This window comes from Anarhichas minor, unplaced genomic scaffold (assembly GCF_050575085.1).
Source record: "Anarhichas minor isolate MPS153535 unplaced genomic scaffold, ASM5057508v1 ptg000028l, whole genome shotgun sequence".
Classification (NCBI taxonomy): Eukaryota; Metazoa; Chordata; class Actinopteri; order Perciformes; family Anarhichadidae; genus Anarhichas; species Anarhichas minor.
The window spans coordinates 15,350,362-15,373,954 of NW_027466474.1; the positions used below are offsets into that span (position 1 = coordinate 15,350,362).

The 23,593-nt window shown below is 45.2% G+C and overlaps 3 protein-coding genes across 3 annotated transcripts; 2 read left to right on the forward strand and 1 right to left on the reverse strand.

Annotated features, from left to right (window-relative positions):
• The first annotated feature begins 248 nt into the window (after nucleotides 1-248).
• LOC142963195 (CDGSH iron-sulfur domain-containing protein 1) lies at nucleotides 249-3,182 on the forward strand. The gene is made up of 3 exons (XM_076103914.1): nucleotides 249-408; nucleotides 1,517-1,719; nucleotides 2,281-3,182. Exons 1-3 carry the CDS (start codon nucleotides 345-347, stop codon nucleotides 2,368-2,370), a joined length of 357 nt encoding a protein of 118 aa, XP_075960029.1. The 5' UTR covers nucleotides 249-344; the 3' UTR covers nucleotides 2,371-3,182.
• A 1,960-nt stretch (nucleotides 3,183-5,142) lies between these two features.
• On the forward strand, nucleotides 5,143-7,777 carry cxxc5b (CXXC finger protein 5b). The gene is made up of 2 exons (XM_076103851.1): nucleotides 5,143-5,302; nucleotides 6,168-7,777. Exon 2 carries the CDS (start codon nucleotides 6,359-6,361, stop codon nucleotides 7,241-7,243), a length of 885 nt encoding a protein of 294 aa, XP_075959966.1. The 5' UTR covers nucleotides 5,143-5,302; nucleotides 6,168-6,358; the 3' UTR covers nucleotides 7,244-7,777.
• Nucleotides 7,778-14,409: 6,632 nt separating this feature from the next.
• On the reverse strand, nucleotides 14,410-22,940 carry LOC142962697 (SH2 domain-containing protein 4A). Its single transcript, XM_076103307.1, has 6 exons — nucleotides 22,800-22,940; nucleotides 20,221-20,663; nucleotides 17,080-17,197; nucleotides 16,407-16,512; nucleotides 16,082-16,307; nucleotides 14,410-15,219 (listed from the first exon to the last, which is right to left on the reverse strand). The coding sequence occupies exons 2-6, from the start codon at nucleotides 20,396-20,398 to the stop codon at nucleotides 15,071-15,073; spliced, it is 777 nt and encodes a 258-aa protein (XP_075959422.1). The 5' UTR covers nucleotides 20,399-20,663; nucleotides 22,800-22,940; the 3' UTR covers nucleotides 14,410-15,070.
• Nucleotides 22,941-23,593: the final 653 nt, after the last annotated feature.

A 23,593-nucleotide genomic window follows, 5' to 3' on the forward strand; every position in this document is an offset into this window, starting at 1 on the left:
TTAACAATACAAAAATATCCACGTGGACACCTTATCGTTGTAAGGGTTAACGTGAAACCCCTTATATGTTAAATATCTAGAGAAAGACATTTCATGGATCAACTAACATTAGCGTTGCAGTTCAAGTCCTCTTAACAGCAGTAAAGCGAAGCCGGAAGTGCGTCGAAGACGGTTTAGCATGCATTCCTAAATGCATGCTAAACCTCCTCAGACTTGATTGGTTGCCACACAGTGACGTAGGAGGCGGAGCACAGTGCCTGTAGCGCTGACAGACTTCAGGAAGACTCCCCGGATGACCTTGCTGTTGAGCGCAGAACGCAAACAAAACACAGAGCAGGGGAAATATGACAGTCCCAAGTTTAGCAGCGATGCCCGCGTTACCCACATCGGGATTCACGCTATCGAAAGGTAAAGTATTCAAGTCAGCTAACAGCACGCTAGCATTAAATGAGTGTTTTGGTTTGCCGCTCAACGTAAACTTAACATCTGTGTCCTAACGTTACTCAAGACTAGCACCGCTGACAGTTAACCTCACGGTCAAAGTTGTTCGTAGGCTAACGGCTGTTTGGAGACTAGTACACGAAGCGCACATATCTTTAAATGGTTCTCTAACTTCTAAACCCGCTCCTTGCGTTAGCTGACTACCAGCCACTTGGCTAGCTACGTTAACTGGCCAGTCAGATGTGCTGGATACAGACGCACGTCGTGTTTCCAACTTTAGACGGTGACTTTGACAGTCCTGGCCCATCTGCGCAGGCCATACTTGGAGGCGATCCCTGCATCTACTTCCAGGAATATCTTAATGTATCATGGCCTCCAGCGAAGCAGCTAATCACTGAACTGACTGATCCAGACTGACAGCATGGCCCCTGTTCCTCTGGTCATACGGCTCTACATCATGTGGATACGCCTTGTAAAAAACAAAGCCAGCATGACGGGCCACTGCACGCACCTCCTAAAGTTTTCAGTTTTCCTCTGCATCTGATACACGGGCCCCGTTCATTAGCAGTCCTTCCTCTGGTGATGCAACATGGCGAACCTGTAGGAAGACAGGTCTCTTTTAGACCCAGAAAGTCATATCTTTAACAACAAAACCATCCATCCATCCAAAACCTTAGTGTTTTTTGTTACTTCTCAATGGCTGAAAGGTGGATGTGTCTTTTTTTCAGTGAGACAAATTTCACCATAAAATGTTAATTCCAGGCTTTGAATAGCATTGACCTACAGAAACTTACAGAAAACCAGTTTAACATAGACTTAGTGATACAAACTTAACATTCCAATGGTACTTAAACAGGCAGTTGGATATGTGTTGAGTCATCTGTGGTCATAATGGAGGCCAAAGTTTGTGGTAAAATTAGATTGAATTGCGTTCAATTTGGGAGATGTGTCTAATATTTAGTCCACACATTTATTAGCATTAAAAGAAAACGGTCTGTGACTTCTTTACCGACCCGTACAGAGAAAGATGTGTTCTGTATCTGTATGCACACTGTGACCGTCTGTCTCTCTCCAGAGCACTTCGTGGTGGCCGTGCCGGTCGCAGTGGTTGCAGCCGTCGGAGGTTTCCTGGTCAGCCATTACCTGAGCGGGCGCAGCTGTAAAAAGGGCCAGGTGAACACGTCCATCTGTAAAGATAGCCCCAAAGTGGTCCACAGCTTCGACATGGAGGACATCGGCACCAAGGCCGTGTACTGCCGCTGCTGGAAGTCAAAGAAGGTCGGGCCTCAGTAGCTGTTACTGTTGTTTGTTAAATTGAACACTTTTTCATTTTACTTGACTCATTAACTAAATTTAACTGAGTGGGAAGCTATCATGTAGGGGCGACATATTAAAATAATAGACCTCATATACTGAAATGAACCCAAGGGGTGTCCTCGAAATGGAGAGAAGTCGTTTGCGTAAACAAGAACTTTAATTCTCTTCATTGACGTAGAATAAAGAACAAGGAAAATCAAAGTTACCACATCGCTTAAGTCTGTAAAGTTGAATATTTTGCTTATTTTTAACCACTTGGGATTAGGGGACTTGAGTAGAGCTGTTTCCGTATTTAACTTCATGATGATCTCAAAGATAAAAAACAAAAGGGTCTTCCGTCCCCTCGAGGTCGAGGGGTAACGCAGCTAACGTGTCTGTTTCTCTGTTATAGTTCTCAGGTGCGTTCTGGGAGGTTTGGTATTTGCTAACTGTGGTCACTCATATGTCGTAAAGTACAAAGGTCTTAAACTTTGTGAGAGCGACTTATTGTTTTCCTCTTAACGTGCCTCGTTCTGCTTACAGTTCCCTTACTGCGACGGAGCCCACGCCAAACACAACGATGAGACCGGGGACAACGTCGGGCCGCTCATCATCAAGAAGAGGGACGATTAAGCCACCGGGTCGATGAAACCTCAACCCTCCCTCTCTCATGCGCTCAGTTTGTCCAATCATTTACAATCATCATCGCTGCCACCACAGTGTCAACAGCGACGGGTACGGTTTGACGCTGTCGCAATGCCCAACAGAACAGAAACCCAGAGAGCGCAGACAAGGTTGTGAATTAATATTTCCCGCCGTTTCTACATTAGAACTTTGAGAGATTCGGAAGGGACTTTGACAATCAGATGTTTGCATCTTCCCCAACTCAATGTGAAGAGTTTAGATCAAATTCTCACCGGGTATACACCATGCAGGCGTTTTACCTTCCTGTCTGTTGTCACCTGTGCCCCTCCCCCCTCCCCCCTCGACTCCCATGGGTGTGGAGCAGGTGGTTGAACCCTGATTACTGGCAGCTCTTTGCCTCAGCCGGCCCAACGTTTCATTTGAATTCAGCCAAGGCCTTGTATTTAAACCTACAGCCCACGCCCCAGAGTCTGGATGCACACAACCCATATGTATGCTACGTGTTATGATTTTTGCACTAAGAGCTGCTTTGATAAATAACACGGAAGCTGTTTTTTTTTTTTTCAATGAAATAATTCTCTCCAGCCATAAGACGCGTTGAAACACTATGTCTTGCCGTTTGTAATCGGTTACTGTCTGCTTTCTGAGGAAATTTGTATTTAGTCTGTATAGTGTTCAAATACTCTGCATACGATCGATATAGTTTGCTTTTTCGTTAGATTTGTTTTCTACTGGCTGCTGTGTTTCTGACACGATTCGTTGTTCTGTACATTGTGAATAAAACTCATCGAGTGATCTGATTTGTAGGCTTTCTCGCATTTATTTTTCAGAGGGGCTTCTCCGGGGGGGGGGGGGGGCAAACTGTTCCGATTGTTTGTTTCCAACCCACGGGATCAAACGCACTTCGCTGAACAACTTCACCTCTGTTAGCAGCGAGGCAGAGCAGTGTGTTTATGGATTAACAGTGGACAGGGATAATGAGTAAACAGCCCTGTGTTGAGACTGCAGTGGGACCCGTGTGTGTGTGTGTGTGTGAGAGGCCTTGGCTGGAGGTGGGGTGGGGGGGGGCTGCTCGTGCTGCAGTGTCCACCAGCACCAGTGGCCATTTTAAGATGTGGCAGTATTTGCAGTGACCACTAGAAGACGCTGTGTTTACACGGATAGTCCAGGCCAGACAGTGTACGCGAGTACGGTGGGCCCCTGCTCCCATAGTGACACGCACAGGCACGCCACGCACACACACGAGCTCACGCACGAGGTATCTGGCTGCGTGCCAGATGCAGCGGAGGGCTCTCACAAGAGGTGGAGTGGACTCCGCCGTCCCCGCGTAAGGAGTCACCTTTAACAGACAGCTCACCAGTGTGTGTGTGTGTGTGAGAGAGAGAGAGAGAGGGATGTGATCTATATATATATATATATATCTATATATCTATATCTCTATATCTATATATATCTATATATATCTCTATATCTATATATATCTCTATATATCTATATATATCTCTATATCTCTATATATATCTCTATATATCTATATCTCTATATATCTCTATATCTCTATATATCTCTATATATCTATATCTCTATATATATCTATATATCTATATATATCTATATATCTATATCTATATATATATCTATATATATATCTCTATCTCTATCTCTATATATATATATATATATCTATATATATATATCTCTACTGTACCAAAAATATCTTCGTAGTACGAGCTTTTAGAGGAACATTAGCATATCGGCTGTTCACGCTAATAGTCCAACGCACTTTGACTGCTAATTAGCAAGAATTCTGAGTAGTTTTTGGTGAAAATAAACACAGTTTTGAAAGTATTTAAGTTATTCCGTTTTAGTTTTTCATAATGACTTCATAGTGTCGCCCATATGTTAGAAAAGAAGCCGGCAAATGGGGTTCAGCGGTCATAACATGAGAATAAGAGTTAACTTGTAATGGAGGTTATGACACTGACTTCCGGTGTGGATACAATTGATAATCCAGACTGTTGACAATGTTTTATTTGTCTTTCAGGCGCTTTATTCTTAACTGTTAAAATAGCTGTTAAAGTAATATAAACATCAATTCACCCAGTTTATTCGGCGAAATCTGACACATTTACAACACTATGACGTTGATAAGCTAATATTTACGCCTCTCTTTTAATGCCATTCCAGTGTTACCGTCACTAATTACTAATACCGTCTACTAAGCTGAAAGCCCAGACAGGTGGTTTTAATTAAGTTAATTATACATTACACGTTCTACTACTGCTCCACATAGACACCAGTCTACAGAAGTGTATTCACCGAGTAAAAGAGACATTTGAATGAATTGAGGTAGTTATAGACCTTAAAGACAAGTCATTTAGATGCAGCTTTAATATGTATTGCTATAATAGTAGATGCTGTAATAAACAACGTCCATGTCCTGATTTAAAAAATTAAAAAATACGGATTAGATGATATACTTCTGTTTAATTTAGATATATATATTAATAGTTGTTAGTGTTTAAAATGTCGGGTCATGACACTGTATCATGAGATAAGGATGACCACTGTTCCTTAGTAGTAACGTCCGTTAACACACATGCATATTAAAGCTGGGTTTAATTTGCCACCCTATGGCAGCCCCCCCCCCCCCCCCCCCCGACAGCTCGTCCGTGTGCGTTCAGAGTGCTCCCTCGGATATCGTGGGGTCGCTCTGACCACGTCGGTCTCGGCTGCAGAGTCCACTTCGCATTTTGAGCGACGCCCCCAAATTCCGTGCAGAGTGTTTGCAGACCCTCCGGGACGGAGAGGTGGAGGAGGAATCGGCAGCTCCGCCGTCCATATACGCTACAATCACCACGCCATTAGTTCATGACTTCATCATATGTTTGACAGGAGAGTTCGGGCCGCAATTCGGAAGGTAAGGGGAGACGCTTTGACGATACTTCCTGTTGATTTTCGCCGTTTAGGTTTTTTTTTTGTCGCCTTATTTTCGCTGCGCGCGGCGCCGTGTCGCAGCGACCACTCGGACTGTGGTCAGCCCGTCGTGGCGTCGGTCGAGCGCCGTCTTCTTAGGTAACCTTAATCGCGGCGAAACGATCGATCGGGCGCCCCGATCGACCCGCTAAAAGGGTTCACTTCGTTGACGCGTAACTACATATATGTCCCGGGTTTCAATCGCCGGGGTACATTTTGCTACAAACGTGGACACGGAATATAGCCCTGGTCTTTTTTTATCCACAGCAACCGCATCGTTGCGCACCTCGCTCACTCGTCGTCGATACCAGACAAAAGACAGCCTGTTTTTTTTTGACGGTCCTCTATTTAGTCTTCCTGGGTTGAGCTTAAGCTTTGGCTGGCACACATAACAGCAGTCGTCAAAATGTATTTGAAAAGCGCGCTCCACATTTGACCTGCGCATATGCGCATATCTTTGCATATTGTTGTCGCTCTGTTATTGATTGCATTGATATACCGTGAAATTCTTAAAGGGGTACTGCCTCCTGTATGCGGAAATCACGGGCAAGCCATGCACTGTGTCTGATACATGGCCCTGTTCGCCTCTATTCGAGCAGTTTGTTTGTAAAAATAAATCTACATACGTATATATTATTTTTCTCTTAAAACACAGATTCTCCACACTCCGATTCTCTGACAGTGTTTAGTGGCTCCCGGCCGAGAAATATCCTCCAGTCCCAATCTCCTCTGTTTACTCTCTTTCTGTATTTGTCCCTCCAACATTTCTATTCTTAACCTTCCTCTCTTCATCCCCCATTCATTTCTAGCTCTCCAGGACTCTGAGGCTGCTGCAGAGAATGGGAATAGGGACACAGGCCAAGGCTTGCCATTTTGGCTGAAGTAACAGCAGGACGGTTGTCAACCCCGCATCGGCTTCAATCCCCTTCTCCCTCACCTCTCTTCCCACACACACACACGCACACACAAGGACAGACACCCCCCACACACAGCCACTGCTATGTCCACTGCCGTAGACATCGCTGGCCCTTCCTCCCCAGATCAGGCCCACAGCAGCGCTAAAATCCCCAATGAGCCACTGAGACCCAGCCTTAAGCGCTCCAACCACCCCTACAGCCTCTCCCATTACATCTCCACCCCTTCCCCGGCCGTGGACGTCAAAGGCCTGATCCAGCCCTCCCCGGCACAGCAGCGGGCTGCCCAGCCCACGCACGCTAAGCCGCGCCGGGCCCCCTCCTGGCCCGACATGTGGGAGTCGCCCAGCGGGCTCCACCTGGCCCACGCCGCCGAGCTGCTGATGCGTGCCGGGCTGCTGGCTCTGACCCCCGCCACCACGGAGCAGGCCGGCCTAGGTGCGCAGAGCAGCCAGCCGGCGAAAAGGGAGGCTGTGGAGGCAAGGGAGGACGGGGAGGGCGGTGGATCGGGGCCCGAGGAGGAGGAGGAGGATTCCTCTGGATGTGGCACCGACTTCCAACCCTTCCTGGGTGCCTGGTTCCCCTTCAGCCCGACTCTGTTCCCCCTGGCGGGCTTCCAGATGGGGGGAGGCCACTGGAGGAGCGCGGCCATGGGAGCGGAGGGCATCGAGGGCCTGGTGGCCGAGGGCTACTCACCTGGCTCTCTGGGCGGCAGCAGCGGCGGGAGAAGGAAGAGGAAGAGGTGCGGGGAGTGCGTACCGTGTCGGCGTCAGACAAACTGCGAACAGTGCAGCAGCTGCCGCAATCGCAAGAGGGGACACCAGATCTGTAAATACAGGAAGTGCGAGGAGCTGAAGAGGAAGCCGGGAGGTCCCGGGTTTGAGAGCAGAGTGTCTGGGTTTGATCTAAGGGCCTCCGACTTTACTTTGGGTCTGGCACAGGAGAGAAGCAACGGCGCCTTGGATGGATAGCAATGTACGTGGTGGCAGCATTTGTCAGAGGATCCCGGTTGGATGATTGTTGAGGAGCTGCAGCTGACACAAACACACAGGACACCATGTTAACACACTCGGACTGTGGTTCGGAGATCTCCGGATCTCGCGTTCAACGAGGAGCTGCAGCTCCGTTTGAGAATGTCCACACTCGTTTCCCATCCTTTCTTTTGACAATCAGTGAATTGGGGAGGAGAGAAAGAAGGATACCAATGTGTGTCAATATTTAGATGACGACAAAAATGCTGTAAATAGACTGTAAATATCTGGAAAACATTATGTCTTTTTTTACATCCCTTTCCAGTTTGGATGTATTGTGTTTCAACTTAAAAAAAAAAAAAAAGAAGGAGCCAAATGTTTTGTTTCTAATGGGGAGTTTTGTTTCTGTTGTTCTGACGTCACTGCATCAGTAATAAATGAATGAGTTCAGCCGAGGCTAAATTATTTCATGTGCAACTTGTACTGTATAGCTCTGTTTGCCCTTTTGAAATAAAAGAAATTGGCCATGTGTAATTGTCTACAGGCTGGGTTTATACTACTGTGTGTGTGTGCGTGTGTGTGTATGTTCGTTTTAATTGGGTGTATGTCTGTTAGCCTCCGTGTTCCTGGCTGTACACATGCACACGTGTGTTCGTATGTGTGAGGTTGTGTGGATTATGAGTCACCTAATGGTGTGGCTGAGAGCCTTATCGCAACCCCACAGACACACACAAACGCACAAATGCACCTACACGGTGCCTTGGCAAGTCCGGTGCATGCACTGGAACACACCAAACCTGACGCGCACACGCAACAACAAACACTCTCCTCTATTCACACACTGACGCAATATCCCTTTTTATTCACAAGTGTAGATCACATGTAGACACACACACACACTACCATGTTATAAACAAAATACACCGGCAGCTGCACTGAGGCTACAGGGTGGGTTTTTTGCTTGTTGCCGTAACGATGGCTGATGTGATAAGACCTTCTTCCTCGGCGCCACACTCCAGGGGACCGCAGGGAAGACGTAACCATGGCAACGGCCGGCCCGAGGTGTCACGCTATAATTGGGCCACGGCTGCACTTCCTGTGTGCCTTCAGTCAGGGGGATCGCAGAGGGACTGTGTGTGTGTGTGTGTGTGTGTGTGCATCTGTGGGGGTTGAGTATGCGTGCGTGTGTGTGTGTGAGAGTGTGTGTGTGTGTGTGTGTATTTGTCAGGCAGGCAGAGAGAGAGAAAGCACAGCACGCCAGCCAACGCAGGACACTGCCAACTCATGGAGAAAAGCAGCGAGCTCCAGCATCATGCGAACGCAACGCTCCCACTGAATGAGGAACACAGTCTTTTAGTCAAAGTCCACAGTCTAGTGTTTCTTCATCTCCCAGACAAAGGGGGAATTTCAAATTCTTGGATCTGCAGCTTTTTTTTTCCTCTTTCCCCTCACTCCCCCTCTCTCTTCGGTGCCTTTCTAGTGATTTGGAGCTTAATCCCCCCTCCCTGTTCTCGTCACGCATGCACACACACACACACACACACAGACACACACGCTAACACACACAGACACACACACCGGAAATCTGTGTCACCCGCTGCCCAGCAGGTCCAGTGACTCCCTGAACGCCTGCAGTCTGGCTCCACTGGCCTGCAAGATGGCAGGAGAGAAAGGGAGGAGGAGGGGGGCAGAAGGAGGGATTGAACGGAGGACAGAGAAGAGGAGGGTTGGGGGGGAGGAGGGGGGGCTTTGAGAGGGAGAGTTGTGGGAGTGGGGGAGGAGGAGGAGGAGGGGGGTGGTGGAAAGCGGATCTAGGGAGAGGGTGAAGGGAGGTGGGGGAGAAAAGAGACGTGGTGAAGGGCAGAGAGGGAGAAGGGAGGGGGGGGAGGGAGAGGGGGTGAAAAACTGGGAGAGATGAAAAGCAGGCCACAGGGGGAGAGAAAAGAGAGAGAGAGAGAGAGAGAGAGAGAGAGAGAGAGAGATACGCAGGGAGGAGGACGGGGAGATGGACAGCAGGGGATGAAGATAGCGTGGACCCAGACAAAGAGGGAAGGAGAGGAGAGAGGGAGAGCGGTGACGGAGGCCGAACGAAACGCAGTGAGACGGAGACGCAGGGAGACGAGAGGTTAATGACGTGTGCATTGTCCAGATAGCCGGTGTGTGCCGTCACAGACCCCTGTGGAGCTTACATATGTTAGCACCAGCGGCCCTGCCCACTCCGGAGGAAAAAAAGAAAAAAAAAAAGAACTCCTCTCACACACACTGCAGTGGAACAACCTGCCAGCCCAAAGGCAACCTGCGCTGGAGCTGGGCGGACCCTCACTCACGAGCCAGACCTTTGAAATGTTGGCCACTGCGTCTGCTTGGAGACACTGTGTCTCATTGTGAATTTTTTCTTTTTTTCCCCCTCCCCTACACTGGCTGTATCCCCAGTGTTAGAAAATGTGTAACAGCTTTGCAGTAACAGCATCTTTCTGAGATCATTCCTCATTACGCCCTCTGTAAATCCATTTGTGGTCACTTCTGAACACGTGGGAAACATGTTACTCCCAAGCGGACATACAATGGTTTCTTACATCCTTGAAAAGCTCCGGCTCATCTGCCCTCAGGTTATATTTTGGTGACACTAGGGTCAAAGGGGACTCTTGACCTTTGACCCTTAAAGCTGTTAAAGGTGGATTCAGAATAGACCGACCACAGCACCATCCACCCCTGGTTAGAGCTCATGCTACTACCTATGACAAACAAGCACAAAGACTATTGAATTGCTTCAAAATGTAACTTACTGGTACAAATTGAAGTCCTTGTGAAATTAAAAAGGACTATCTATTGGTCAAAACCCAAACATAGAAAGAGAGGAGATTAAGCTCTCTACACATTCTGACATGATGAACCTCAGGCGGGTTTACATGGTGCTCGTTTCGGAGGTAACGTGTACACAAAATTCTGTTAATCTTTAGCCTGCTGCTGATTTAAAAAAAAAAAAGGCTCAGTGGTTCCAGGAAGTTAGGCAAAGCACGGTGATAAAGTCTGCCTGCAGTGATGTTTCATAACGGCTTCTTTTCATGCCGCCTCATGATGTGGAATTGATTGTTGCCGGTGAGTATATATAATTAGCATAAGTCCCACCTTTAGCACATAAAGACCTGAGCAGTCATGTCAGTTACATGAGGTATTTCACTTTGATTTGTATGGCATAGTGCCGACGAACGTGATTGTTCAAGTGAATCATTAATGAATCAAATAAATGATAATCAATGGTATTGAATTGCAGCAATGACTAACTATTTGGCAAAAATGTCAGCCAGTATTGATTTGCCTCATAATCTTAAATAATGCAGACTATTGAGAAAAGCATTGACATGGCATTTTCGCAGGATCTATATCATAGATAGATAGGATACCCGGAAAGAAAAAGTATTGAAAGAAAAAGTAGTGACAACGAGCTAACCTCTGTATTTTTCATATGTAATCTCCTCTGATCCCAGTACAGCTACAGATTGTAAAGGTCTCCAAATGGGATCTGCCCAATCCCACCTCAATGTATAACTGTGTTGTTGAAAGTAAACATGCTAGCATTGCTAGCTGTCCCAGTGGTGCTTTTAGCTAAATGCTAACGTCAGCATGCTAACATGCTCACAGTCACAATGCTAATGTACTGACGCTAAGCGGATATTATTTACCATGTTCACCCGTGGTTTAGCGTGTTAGCGTGCTAACATTAGCATCATGCTAACATTAGCATCAGCTGAGGCTCATGGGACTGTCATTTGTTTTGCAGTGGCTAAAAATATCTTAACTGACTTAAACTGGTCTGTAGCTGCAAGAACACATTTAGACAGTTATTTTAAACTGCAAAAAGTGTCTATCTGTTATTTTGTGACTATTGAAATGGTTTAGTTACATTTGTTTAAAGGGGAACTCCACTAATGTTACGCACCAAAGCCAGGAAACATTTGCATTTCTTCTCATGTGTCTCTGGGGGAGTTGAGTCCGGCCTGAGGGCATGGGATTTAAAGGAGGGCAAGTCTACGTATTGCATTCTGGGAAATGTAGGAATCAGTGATTTTGTAGCTTGACCCATATTAGTTACTAGTTTGATTTTGACCATTTATTTTTCTTTTCCTACGTAATCTGTTTTTCACAAGCACCTACTTTATGCCAAATCCCTTTAGGTGTTTGTAAGGTCATTGGTTAAGAATAGGGCTGGTCATGTTTTTCTTTTACTTTGTGTAAAGAACAAACATAATGTATTTTTATAATTTATTTAATTGTTTTTTTTGTGAAATCAAACTGGGAGCTGATGCTAGTTGTTATGTGCTAAATGTTTAGATATGTAAGAGTCTTTAATGTTTGGAAATATGAAAGGGTTTATCATTCAAGTTGTATTATTAGTCAGTGCTCATTATCATAAGGTATTATTGTTACTAATGTTCAGCTGAACATTCACTTAATTCGAGGGGGAAGTGCTGTACACTGAATTTAATTATTGCATTAACAATTAAACACAGTAAACTGTTCACCTTGTTTCAGCCTGAAGTACACATCAATTCGCCAACATCGAGGTTAAGAATAAATAAAGAGGACCGTTGCAACTTTAGTGCCAAATCTAATGACATCACCACTGAGGTGTTGTTATTCATTTTGTAGCTATGAGCTGTTAACTAACTGATCTCCTGACTCACTATTCCTCTTCACAATGACTTCATTCAGAAAAATGAGATTAGATGCGCTTTATTGGTCTCACACGGCATCGAATCCTTATTGTGATCTTTGAAGTTTACTATCATGCAGGCACAAAAAAAGAAAAGAGCAAACACAACTCTCGTGTCCTGAATTCACCTCCAGACTCTTAACACCTTCAGCAAATAGAAACACCACAAGTCGACGGCACGCACTTTCTTCTGGTACAAAGATGACCGGGCTCCTACAATGCTTCGCTGGGAAACCCAACACTGTCCTACTATATATAGCGGGGCCTTTCACACTGTGCATGACTGCTCGTGTCGAGTCACATGATTCAAGAAATATGGGTGGGCACACACATGCACACACACACACACACACACACACACACACACACACACACGCGCGCACGCACGCTCTTCGCCCACATACAGAGGCGCGTCCACGGAGGCTACACGGGGTGTGGAGATGGCGAGGGAATGAGAAGTTTTATTGAGTTGGCTCTGACGTGTTGCTTTCCCGTGACCTGACTCCCATTTGCTCTGTCTCCCCGAGCGTCTCGCGCTCCGTCTCGCTCTAAACCACATGCTAATCAGCTCTCTGTGCTCTCTGTGCTCCCTGTTTGATCTGCGCTGGGCTGTTTTCTGACGCATCCCACTGAATAGATAATCATTGTGTAAGTGACCGCCATCGGCCGCTCCTCTGTGTCTCTCCCTTATCAGCAACCCCCCCCCCGTGCTGAATGCATGCTATAACCATATGAACAGACTCAACTGTGTTAAATTAAAAGAAGAAGACAAAAAAAGAGATTAAATCAGTCTTTCAGTTGCATTCATGTGTTGTTTTTCACACCAATAAAATACATAGAAAGTCATTTGGGAATTACCCAACACAAATACAAATAAAAGGTTTATTAGAAAAGTTGAAAGTGTCAGCAGGAGCAAGGCTTTAGCAGGGACTTAGTGACCAAGTAAAGGGAATATGTGATCCAATAGTTAGGGAGTAACTTCAGCTCAAACACTCCTAACCTTTTAGATGAAGTACTGCTAATCTCTCATGGTATCACGTGTCCTTACAAGAAGGATTTATTATTTTTCTCTCATCTGAACGTCCCTTTCGTGCTGCAGTGCAGTCTGTAGACACTAGAATCGAAATGAGACGTTAACCACGAGGTTAAAGTGCTGACTCAAAAAAGCTGTGGTGGTGTGTGAGGGTGTTTAAATCCTTGTTGGTTGATCAGCATAGGAGCTCTTCGTAGACGCAGCCCCTCCAAAATGTATGACAATGCAGGGCAGTCATCCAAAACACGTTAGCTTTTAAGGGCCAAAAAGTACAATTTTCTTCCCCAGCCAAGTTTGCCACGTGACCATGACCAGCCTGTCCCCTGACTCAGTCCGACGGGTCATGTGTTTCACTAACTGGAGACCTGACTGAAGGCCAAAAGGCCCCAAAAACAAGCAGGAAGTGAAGATGCTCACAACGGAAGTGTCAGTTGATGTCTGCGTGTCGCAGAACTTCAGACGGGGACCGAATGTAACGCATAACAAATATTAAATACGATGCTCGAAAAAAAAACGTCAACTTGCTTGTTTTCCAGAGCTATCAGCCGCATATTGTGATGTCTGTTGTTTCCGTTGTCATGGAGATGATTTAGTTGTTATCGTGTGACATCAGTATGGATTTTCCGTCACATGATAGCGGTTGTGTGATGCGGCTGATAGCTCTGGATAAGCCAAGTGAGTGGACCTTGTGACAATAATTTTGTCTCAAACTGCTGTTTCCAAGGTCAATTAACTTCTATAACTTTATTAAAGCTCGTCATTATCCGTCAAATTACTTTTGGTCCACAAAAATCACAGCACTTTGAGAGTCTACAGCCGTGCTTTGAGCTAAACGCTAAGGTAAGCATGCTAACATGCTCACAATGAGAAAAATGTCGTTTTTACCAAGTTCACCATCAATGCGCAGCATGTTGGAATGCTAATATTTAATCATTAGCCTTGAACATAAAGTACAGATAGAAATGTCAATAGTTATTTGGCCATAAACCAAAATATTGGACCACATGTTGGTGCTAGAGGACAACTCAGGGGATCACCAAAGTCAGTAGGATTCATCCAATCATAGTTGAGATATTTCAGTCTGGACTAGTATGAATATGATAGAGAGTAAAAAGAGCCCTCATTTTAAAGCATGAGTCAGCTAATTAACCTCATAGTTGTTGTTTCTTACTAAAGCCAGTGTGCTGGAGTAGCCAAAGCATCATTCACTGTCCAAATACTACACTGATTCCCCACAAGCTTGGTGGATCATAGTCGTAGTCGTGACGCCATCACATCCTGTTCACTCATTCACATAAAAAAAGACACTCGTCATGTAGACAGCAGACTGTTAAAGGCCTGGTTCAGCTGTCAGGAGGCACGTGTGTGTGTGTGTGTGTTCATAGGTGAACATGAAGGGCTTGAAAACTGTTTTTGGAAACCAGTGACTTTATTATTTACCATGAATTCAGTCCTTTTATTCCCCCCAAAAACCTGCACCCCTGTGATTGATAAACTGGATCAGTCCGTGGTGTTAAGTTACATGGACCACATTTAAAACAGTTTAAAGCTTTTGAACAGCACAGAAGGATATGATTTTTTTTTATCAAACGCATGTTTCCGCTCCCGATAACCTCTGCTTATGACTTCTGAACAGGAGAACTTAACATTAACGCTCATTTATCAAGTGCAGCACAGTCTTTTTCCACCTGTCTGTGTGGGTGTGTGCGTCTCTGGACATCTCTGTGTCTGCCTGTCAATCACACAAACCATGTGGGCGCATTTGAACTCGGCAACATCAAAGCTGCTTCATTTCTCATTCAGGTTGTCTTCGGTTGAAAAAGCTTTCAAGTCTTTCTCTCTGTCCACCACTCCCCCCCCCCCTCCAGACGTTTCTCAGTCTGTAGGTCGGTCCGTGCATCGCGGCCGTACAAAGTGTATCTCAGGTCACCGCTCAGGGTCAAAGAGGGACCCTTTTCTCTGTGTGGCCTCATCCTGGTCCATCAGTGTCCAACTGAGCCATTATTTAAAGCACAGGTTTGTTAGAGTACAGCTCTGGCTCTGTGTCACAGGGTGGCCTCGTCGCGGGCTGGACACACCTTCAGTTCGAGTGGATCAAGGGTGCGCTGCTTTTCTGTAGGTGAGCAGGTTTGGTGGGTACGGGGGGTTTGGTGTAGGCGGGTGTGCTGTGAAGATCCTCTGCGAACGCCTTCCTGAGCTGCGCCACGCGGCCTCCGTAGTGCGAACTCTCTGAGGAGGGGAGAGGGAGGCAGAGGGAGTTTTCAAGATGTATTCACCTCTGCTCATGTTGTAATAATGTACTCTGTCCTTTCTGTCGACAGCTCCGCCCTTCCAACACAAATCATCTGTGTTCTATGTAGCTGTGGGAAGCGCGTGTCTCGTTAATATAATATAATAGTGACAGACCCCTTCATTAAGCTCTGTGACAATGGATGTTTCAATCCAATAAAGGCTTTATTTATCTGAAAAAACCTGTTGAGAACATCGAATCTTTCTCTGAAAAATAAACCCAAAATAGAGACACATGGCTTTCATTGGAGCACAACGATTAGCAGGTGATGTTTCTGACAAACAACTTATGATGCAAGCAGTGTTGGTAAGAAAGTAAGTGCATTTACTCAGGCATCGTACTTAAGGATAATTCTGAGGTTCTTAAACTTTTTGCTCCTTTATGCTCCACCACATTCAGAGGGAAACATTGTACTCCACTACATTTATTTGACAGCTTACGAGTAACTTAACAAACACAACATGTGATCAGTTTATAAAATGAGCTCCACCTCGACCGGCAGCAAGAATAAATCCAATAATAAAATGTATATTATAACACTGTAAAAGGGAAACCTTTACTATTGTTGGTGTACATTGTATTTAGTAGCTATTATATGAGTTGTTTTCATTGCTTACAGTTTGTCTTAGCTTATCTTATCATTTCTATTGACATGTAAGTACTCTAGCTGTTACAATGTTTGGGGTTTTATGCAATGGTGTATATTTACAACGTGGTAGTACTTCTACCTTTACATAAACCTGACTAGAGTCAGTAAATGTGTAAATCCTAGACCTCTCCTCCCTCCTCTCTGGTTGTTACCTCTGTCCTGGGGGCCGGTCCTCTCTGTGTCTGACAGCTGGGCCTCGAGCGGCGGCCGGATGCCACGGCTACCGAGATGGGGCCTGTAGAGAGGAGTCCAGTCGCCGTGGTTGTCCGAGCTGCCGCCCGACTCGCCGTCGCTGTCCTCGGCGGGGTCCTTCGGGTCGTCGTCGGCGCTGCAGGAGTCCTCCTCAGACCACCGGTCGTGCGGGCAAGCCGGGTCATCCTGAATATGGAGGACACAATTTGATGGTGAGACTCGGACACGCGGCTCGTCTCCCCCGCCAGGCTTCAAACCCCCCCCCACACAAGCACATGGACTCACGCTGACGTCTGTGAGGGACAGCTCTTCTTTAAAGCCGAGCTGCTCGACCTCTCTTCCTGTCAGCAAGTCCACCGTCTGGATGCCGTGCACATTATCAGTGTGGACTCTGGAAAGACAAAGACGGCCATTTTTAGTCCCTCAGACAGCCGTCCTAACCTTTGAATCAATCCCCCGCAGTTAGTCATATGGCAAATAACTTCTAGAATCCAATTAGGGCGAGGAGACGGCTCGCTGACTGACACTCTTTAGTTATCAAAGTCAATCAGAGCATTTGTTCAAGCAAGTAAAAGCTTTATTGTGGTGGATGTTCTCATGTGTTGGTTTAGAAACGCTACGAGACAAAAAAATGAAAGAAACTTTTAATTCACGTTCAAATTAAAATAAAGAAAATCTAACAAACAGACGTGAGTTTTGCATTTGATTGGCACATTCTGGATTTTGTTGCTTGACAGAAGTAGTAGATTCTCATTATTGACACTCATTAATAAATCAACCTACTGCTGCAGAACAAAGGTCTCTGGGTTTATTCTACAACAAACAGCCAGCAAACAGATACTGTTGCTGGAGCCTGCTTTTGTACTTCCTAATCACACTTAGGTCGATGACAAAAAAACCCCAAATGAATAAATCAGTTTAAAGGATTCTTTGTGGGATTTTTTGTGTGTGGGCCTACCTGTTGTTCATGAGGCTCTGGAGGAGTTTGGAGGACCTGAACTCGTCCATCTCTCCGATCACACTGACGCTCACGTCTCCGTCCCGACCCAGCAGCCACTTCACATGTTTGTTGTTGGCTGGAGGAGAGAGAAACGATTTTAAAAATGGTTAAGCTTTCTGTCTCTCAGTAAGATTCCGTCTCATGACTTGTTATTCTGGCTTTTATCCAGAGGGGGGTGCTGTCCTATCAGTATTGAGCTTGAGAAACCTCACACAGCAGCAGTGGGCTTCACTGTTTCCCATTTGTGCTCTCTCTTTTATTCAATTGGAGTAAATTCTTTGTGTCTCGCTGCAAAAACATCAGTCATATATTGAGTACTGATAAACCATGTTTAAATAATTTGGGATGGTTACAGAAGGAAAAGAACATAGTTAATAAGGGTTAACAGAAACTCCCTCGAATGTAGGATTTGGAAAGAGCCCAAAATCTTCTCTTTCACTCTCTTAATATTCATAATGCATTTTAAATTAACAACTTATGTAATAGTGTAATTCATTGTATCTTTTTTTGTTTGCTTATCTTCAAATCATAATAATCAGAAATCAATTCCAAACACAACAAAGATTTAGTCTTTTAGTTGTGACCTCATCATGACTCAGTCGGCAGAAATAACCCCCCCAACGCCCAATGTGGGACAACAGGTGTTTTCCATGACACCTGAGGGGAAAAAAAAGGTAAAAACACCTGCTATGACATCACTGATCTGGGTATGGCCTGAAAGTTCAAATCCTCAGAGAGCTGTACAGCAGCACTTTTCCGCCAATAGGATTTCAATGCAGATTTGCCCTTTCAAAGACGCAGTATAGACAATAGATGCCGTAGGAGTCCACGGACACAGTGGACTGACTACACAGATTTCTAAGAAACCAGCAAACAAAGGCCGCTCTGTTTCCTCTCCACATTTTAGGGAATGACTTGTGTTTGCCCACAGTCACGCAGCACATAAGGGGACATTGTGTGGACGTCTCAGTCTGATGTCACCTGACCAAAAGACCATCTCTGACATCAGTCACAACACACCTTTATGATCCCACTCTGAGTTACAAGACACAGAGGTCGTTTCAAGTGCAGAAGTGAGGTGTGTGTCTTTGTCACTACCGCACCTACAAATGAAGAAATGCGGCGCGAAACGGAGTCGTGTTTAATAGTTATGTGACATTTATGGGCCTGCATGCACACGTAATGATCGGCCTTTCCCGACAACAGTGCAGCAGACAAAGGCTGAAAGAGGACTAACTGGATTGTATGTTGTGCAACATGAATACACAGAACACAACACACACTCTCCAGTGACATGGCACAGATTGAGTCAACAAAGACGGCAACTTGATATGTAATTGAAAGCGCGGCGACGCCCCAAAACCACAGGGCTTACTCAATCTTATTCAGCTTTCAGCCAGTAGACAGGCGGTGATAGAGGCTGTCTGTCACACACACACACACACACACACACACACACACACACACACACACACACACACATTGTGCGTGTGCGGAGGCGATAGGGTCTCAGTAAGTCAGAGAAACACCTTAAATGGAGGAAGGGTTGGTGAAATGAGTGAGACTGGAAGGTAGAGCCGAGGGACACATGGGTCACTGACTCTGGACTCGATCACTTTGTGCGTAATTTAAACACATTAATCAGATTGGTAACACGAGAGGGTGTTACTACACAGCTTGTGTATCGTGTGCGCTCGGAGTTGAGAAGATTTCTACTCATGAATTAGTTGTGAAAGGGCTTGAATGTACAATCTTGTAACATCTCAAATATAAACTATAATAAAGAGTGAGTGTGCGTTTGCAAACCCCTAAATGTTAGCCAGCGATAGAAAGACATAGCAGTAATAGTGATTAGTTGTAGTTACAGAGTAACTACTCTTCACACAGACTTTTTTTAATGTGTGGTCCTTGTATGAGGATTAAACAGGACTATGATTAAGAAAAAACATGGAGGTCATAAATGTGACTCCCCCCAGCTGCATCCCACCTCCAGTCGGCATTTTTGACGAGCAAACAAAGTCTGTGGGAATTTCTAATTTCAAATGGAAGATTTCAATTTGAATTACTGTATTTCACCTTTAAAGGACCAGTGTGTAGGGTTCAGGAATATAATATTCATAAATGTGTTTTCGTTAATGTATTATCACCTGAAACAATGTCTGCCATGTTCTACAGTAGCCCCGAGTGGACAAACCAAACACTGGTTCTAGAGAGAGCCTTTTGCATTTTTACGTTACCTGAAGGCCTCCATAGTTCTCCGACACGCTTGGAAAGGTCGGAGTGAGCAGAGGGGTATTCAGTTGGTTGCATTCTCACACCTAACCACTAGATGGCACTATATCCTACACACTGTTCCTTTAAATTATAATTCCTGGAAGTCTGATAATGCTGTTTCATATACTATCAATGGCAGCTACAGCCCTGATACTTGACATATTTCGAAGGCGAAAAAAAACAGATTCAAGTTCAACATTTCGGGAAATATTTGACCATTAAATATGAAGCTACAGCCAGCAGCTGCTTAGCTTAGCTTAGCAAAAAGACTGGAAACGGGGAAAAAGCTAGTCTGACTTTGTCACAGAGACTCCAGGAAGTCAGCGCCCACCCAAGAAAAATATGCCTTGCAAATAAAAAACAGCAACTTATTGTTTTTACACTAAATAATAAAATCATATTAATTAGTGAGCTTTAGAGGTGCTGGTTACCCTCAAACAGAGCTAAGCTAGTTAGCTGTTTTCAGTCTTTATGCTAAAGCTAAGCTATCCCGCTTAATCTTACGATCTAAATCTCTGCAAAAAAATCGAAGGAACATGTTTCCCAACAATTGCTTTGAAGGTGACCAATTTCACGTAGTATCTGAAATATTTGTATGTCTGATTCGAGGTACAGATAATCATTATTATTAAAATCATCATTTTGACAGTTCAGCGCTGCCAAATTAGTTGTGAGACCTATTTTACTGTAAAGAAATGAGACCATGTAAGAGAAGCCAGCAGCTTTGATCTCCTGTCAGAGTTTTGTCACACTGTCATGGAATAAGATGTACGTGATCTCCATGTACTTCAGTGTAACCAGTATGACACCAGTGTTGCACTCTACCTTTCTTTGGCCTGTTGCTGCCGTCTTTCCCTTCCCTCTCCTCCCTCTCCTCGCGCTCTGTCCAGCGGCGTATCTGCTCCTCTCTCATCTTCAAGAAGAGGATCCTCTTCTGCTCCTCACCGAGGGCCTCCAGCACCTCAGGGTCCACCCACATGTCCTCAAGGATTTTAGCCAGCATCTCGCCTCTTTATCCCCGGTTGTCAGAGAAACGTCCGTCAGCCCCCTCTGTCTCTCTGTCCGGCGGGTCGAGTTTCAGCGGTGGGGTACGATCGCTCCTTTTTCTTGTCCTAGAGTCAGGTTCCCCTTTCTTTGAAGGATGTGGGATCGGGTGCGGTCTAACTGCTGGAGGTCACTGTTGTGTCCTTTGTCAAGTCCTCTTCTTCTGTGCTGTGTAGGAGTGGGTCGGGCACAGTGTGTCCGGTTTGACTGAGCTCTGAAGGTTGCTGTTGTGGTTTTCACACAGAGAGAGAGAGAGAGAGAGAGAGAGAGAGAGAGAGAGAGAGAGAGAGAGAGAGAGAGAGAGAGATTAAATCTACAGTATTGTTTAGCTCCCCTCCATTCAATCCTGTTCTGGCTGGCACATCACAAAAGTCCTGAAGCAAATAAGCCCCAATACCAAATGTAGTGTGTGTGTGTGTGTGTGTGTGTGTGTGTGTGTGTGTGTGTGTGTGTGTGTTCATAGTGTTTACTCTGCATACAGTTGGCAGAGAGAATACCTCTGTGCTTTCAAATACTGAAAGGCAAACAGGGGCAGGTTCAGTATAACACACACACACACACACACACACACACACACACACACACACACACACACACACACATATATAGCGCGTAAATGACTTGCATGCTATCTGAGGGTAACAGACACAGATAGAGAGCAAAAAACAGCTATACTATATATATATATATTTAGTTAGGACAAACTTAAACAATGTGTTCATCTACTGATAAAGATAAAGAGATATTAGTAGAGATAATACAAGATATCTAATATTCTCTAAATAACAAAAAATAATCTAGTGATAATAAAATAAAATAAGAGGAGTTAAAATGAATAAATACAGCAATAGTATGGATAGTATAGACAACCACTAACCTCTCTCTCACACACACCACTCTGACTGTTCATAGCACTTTATCAATACCCGTAACACTGACAGACATTAACAGCCTGTCTGGTAGTCAGAACTCAGTCAGTTTAGTCCTCAAGAGAGAAAAAAATTCCCAGAGAACAACGTTCACCTTAAACTGTGTGTAGACACGCAGCATAAAAGCAGCCTCCACCCTGCACACACTTTTGAAAGATGTGACACAGCGAGTTGCTGAGACAGAGCCAATAGGAGCTGCGTCTGTGATAACAGTTCACCAATCTGCACTTCGGGGCGGTCCGATGTTACGGTTTATCAATACGAGGCTGACAAAAGAGAAATATCACCCTTTTTCAGTCGGTGTTTGAGGTGTGGCAGAAGTTGAACCATGGCATTATACTAAACCGCAAACACCACAATCATTCTGCGGTTTGCGGCCAAACAGCAATACAATTATTATTTTCTGCCGCTAACAGCTGATGCAGGACTGAACGCAGAAAAATGGGATTTTTCTAATCTTCTTACCCAAACAATAAAACGTTAGCCAAACCCTAAGCTCGCTGTAGTTTCAATCCACTTATTTTCAAAGCATACTGTCACAGCCCAGATCACAACGTGCAACGAAAATGCCGAGGCTCATGCAGCTGATGACCCCCCATTCAGCACCAACAGGACAACAGGGAGGCCTACAGTGCGTGGGACGAGGAGGGTCGTCACAATACACAGACAGCTTAACTGCCTCCGATTAGTCTTAGAACCAGCATCCATTCATTCATTAACTCTGTCCGGCACCTCTCAAGTCTCTTTCAGCTGTAGTTTTTTTTTTCCACAGTGAGGCTTTTGTGACGTTCTCGTTCGTTGTCTGTGGGGTGTGTTTGTTATTCATTCCATCACAATGTGGGAGCTGTGAGGCCCTTTAAAAGACTCTGTGATAAAGAAGCAATACAAAGAAACTGGACCTGACTTGAAGATTCAATAGCAAACATCCCACAAAGGCACACAAATTGGTCAGTTCTTCTATAAAAAGAAAGAAAGAATCACACCACCGAGCAGCCTTATACCTGCAGCAGCTCCTCTTACATTGGAACAAGGGCCTGGCACCACGGCAGAGATATTGTGCCAAACTATTCGCAGACAATAACATCCCACACAGGAATACAACAATCACAAGATGAGAATATAGCAGATCAACATCCACATAAAAAGAAGGCATCCAGGTCTGGCTCTGGGCCCGGGATTCGCTTCTGCCTGCAGAGCAAAGAAAAGAAACAAGGAGCGGAGAGGAGAGGAGAGGAAGGAGTGTGAGCGGCATACTGAGAGAAAAGTTTGAAAAGTCTCTCAGTGTGAGAAAACACTGGCCGTTTTCACAGCGACAGAGGAGAGACGTGCGAGATAAATGAGCTCAGACGGGCCGTGGAATGGCAATCACAACACAGAGAGAGAAAGAGAGAGAGAGAGAGAGGTGACACGGAGGAGGGAAAGTGGACTCACTCAGTGGCTGCCAGCCGCTTGCATCTTCCAGCGCTGCTCTGAGCTCCGGCGCCTCTGTGAGAGCGGTATGATGAGTGTGTGACGTGAGCGAGTGTGCCTTTGTGTGTGTGTCTGTGTCTGTGTGTGTGTGTGTGGGATCAGAGCGATCGTCAGCAGCAGTGGTATGCAGACTGAGCTCTGCTCTGCTGCATTTGTACTGAAAAAGGAGTGGGCCAGAGTGACATCACTGCACTTATCTCCTCCTTCCTTCCTTCCTTCTTTCTCTTTATTTTCTTATCTCGTCTACATTCCCTACAATACTGTGAGGAAATAAAAGCAACAGCTGGTTAAATATTACCATGTAAAAAAAAGAATGTTTCCCAATCTATATACTATTCATTGCTGTTAAAAGCGTGATAGCTTCATGTTTCTAATCCCCCCCCCCCAATGACTTTTAGGTATGTTCAAGGACGTGAGGAATTTAATTTCCCCTGACAGGGTCTGTAACCTTTCCATGTGTAGTGGCACAGGAAATGGGATTTATTCTCAGTCTTTTTCTGTTTTAACTTTATGTAACTGAGTTTCTGCACAACTGTGTGTTTACCCCTCCTTCTTCCGTTTTTTTCTCTTATTCCAGGAAGTCCTGCTGGCTTTGTATGAAACAATTAATCACAACACCACATGTGCAGGAAGGAATCTGGATGTTTATTCCACATGCTTTTTTTTCCAATAGGTTGTTGACACGCGTATCATGCCAGCAGCTCATTGTTTTTGTGGTTGCTCTTCCCCGCGGTGCCAAATCAGACAAACGGTGT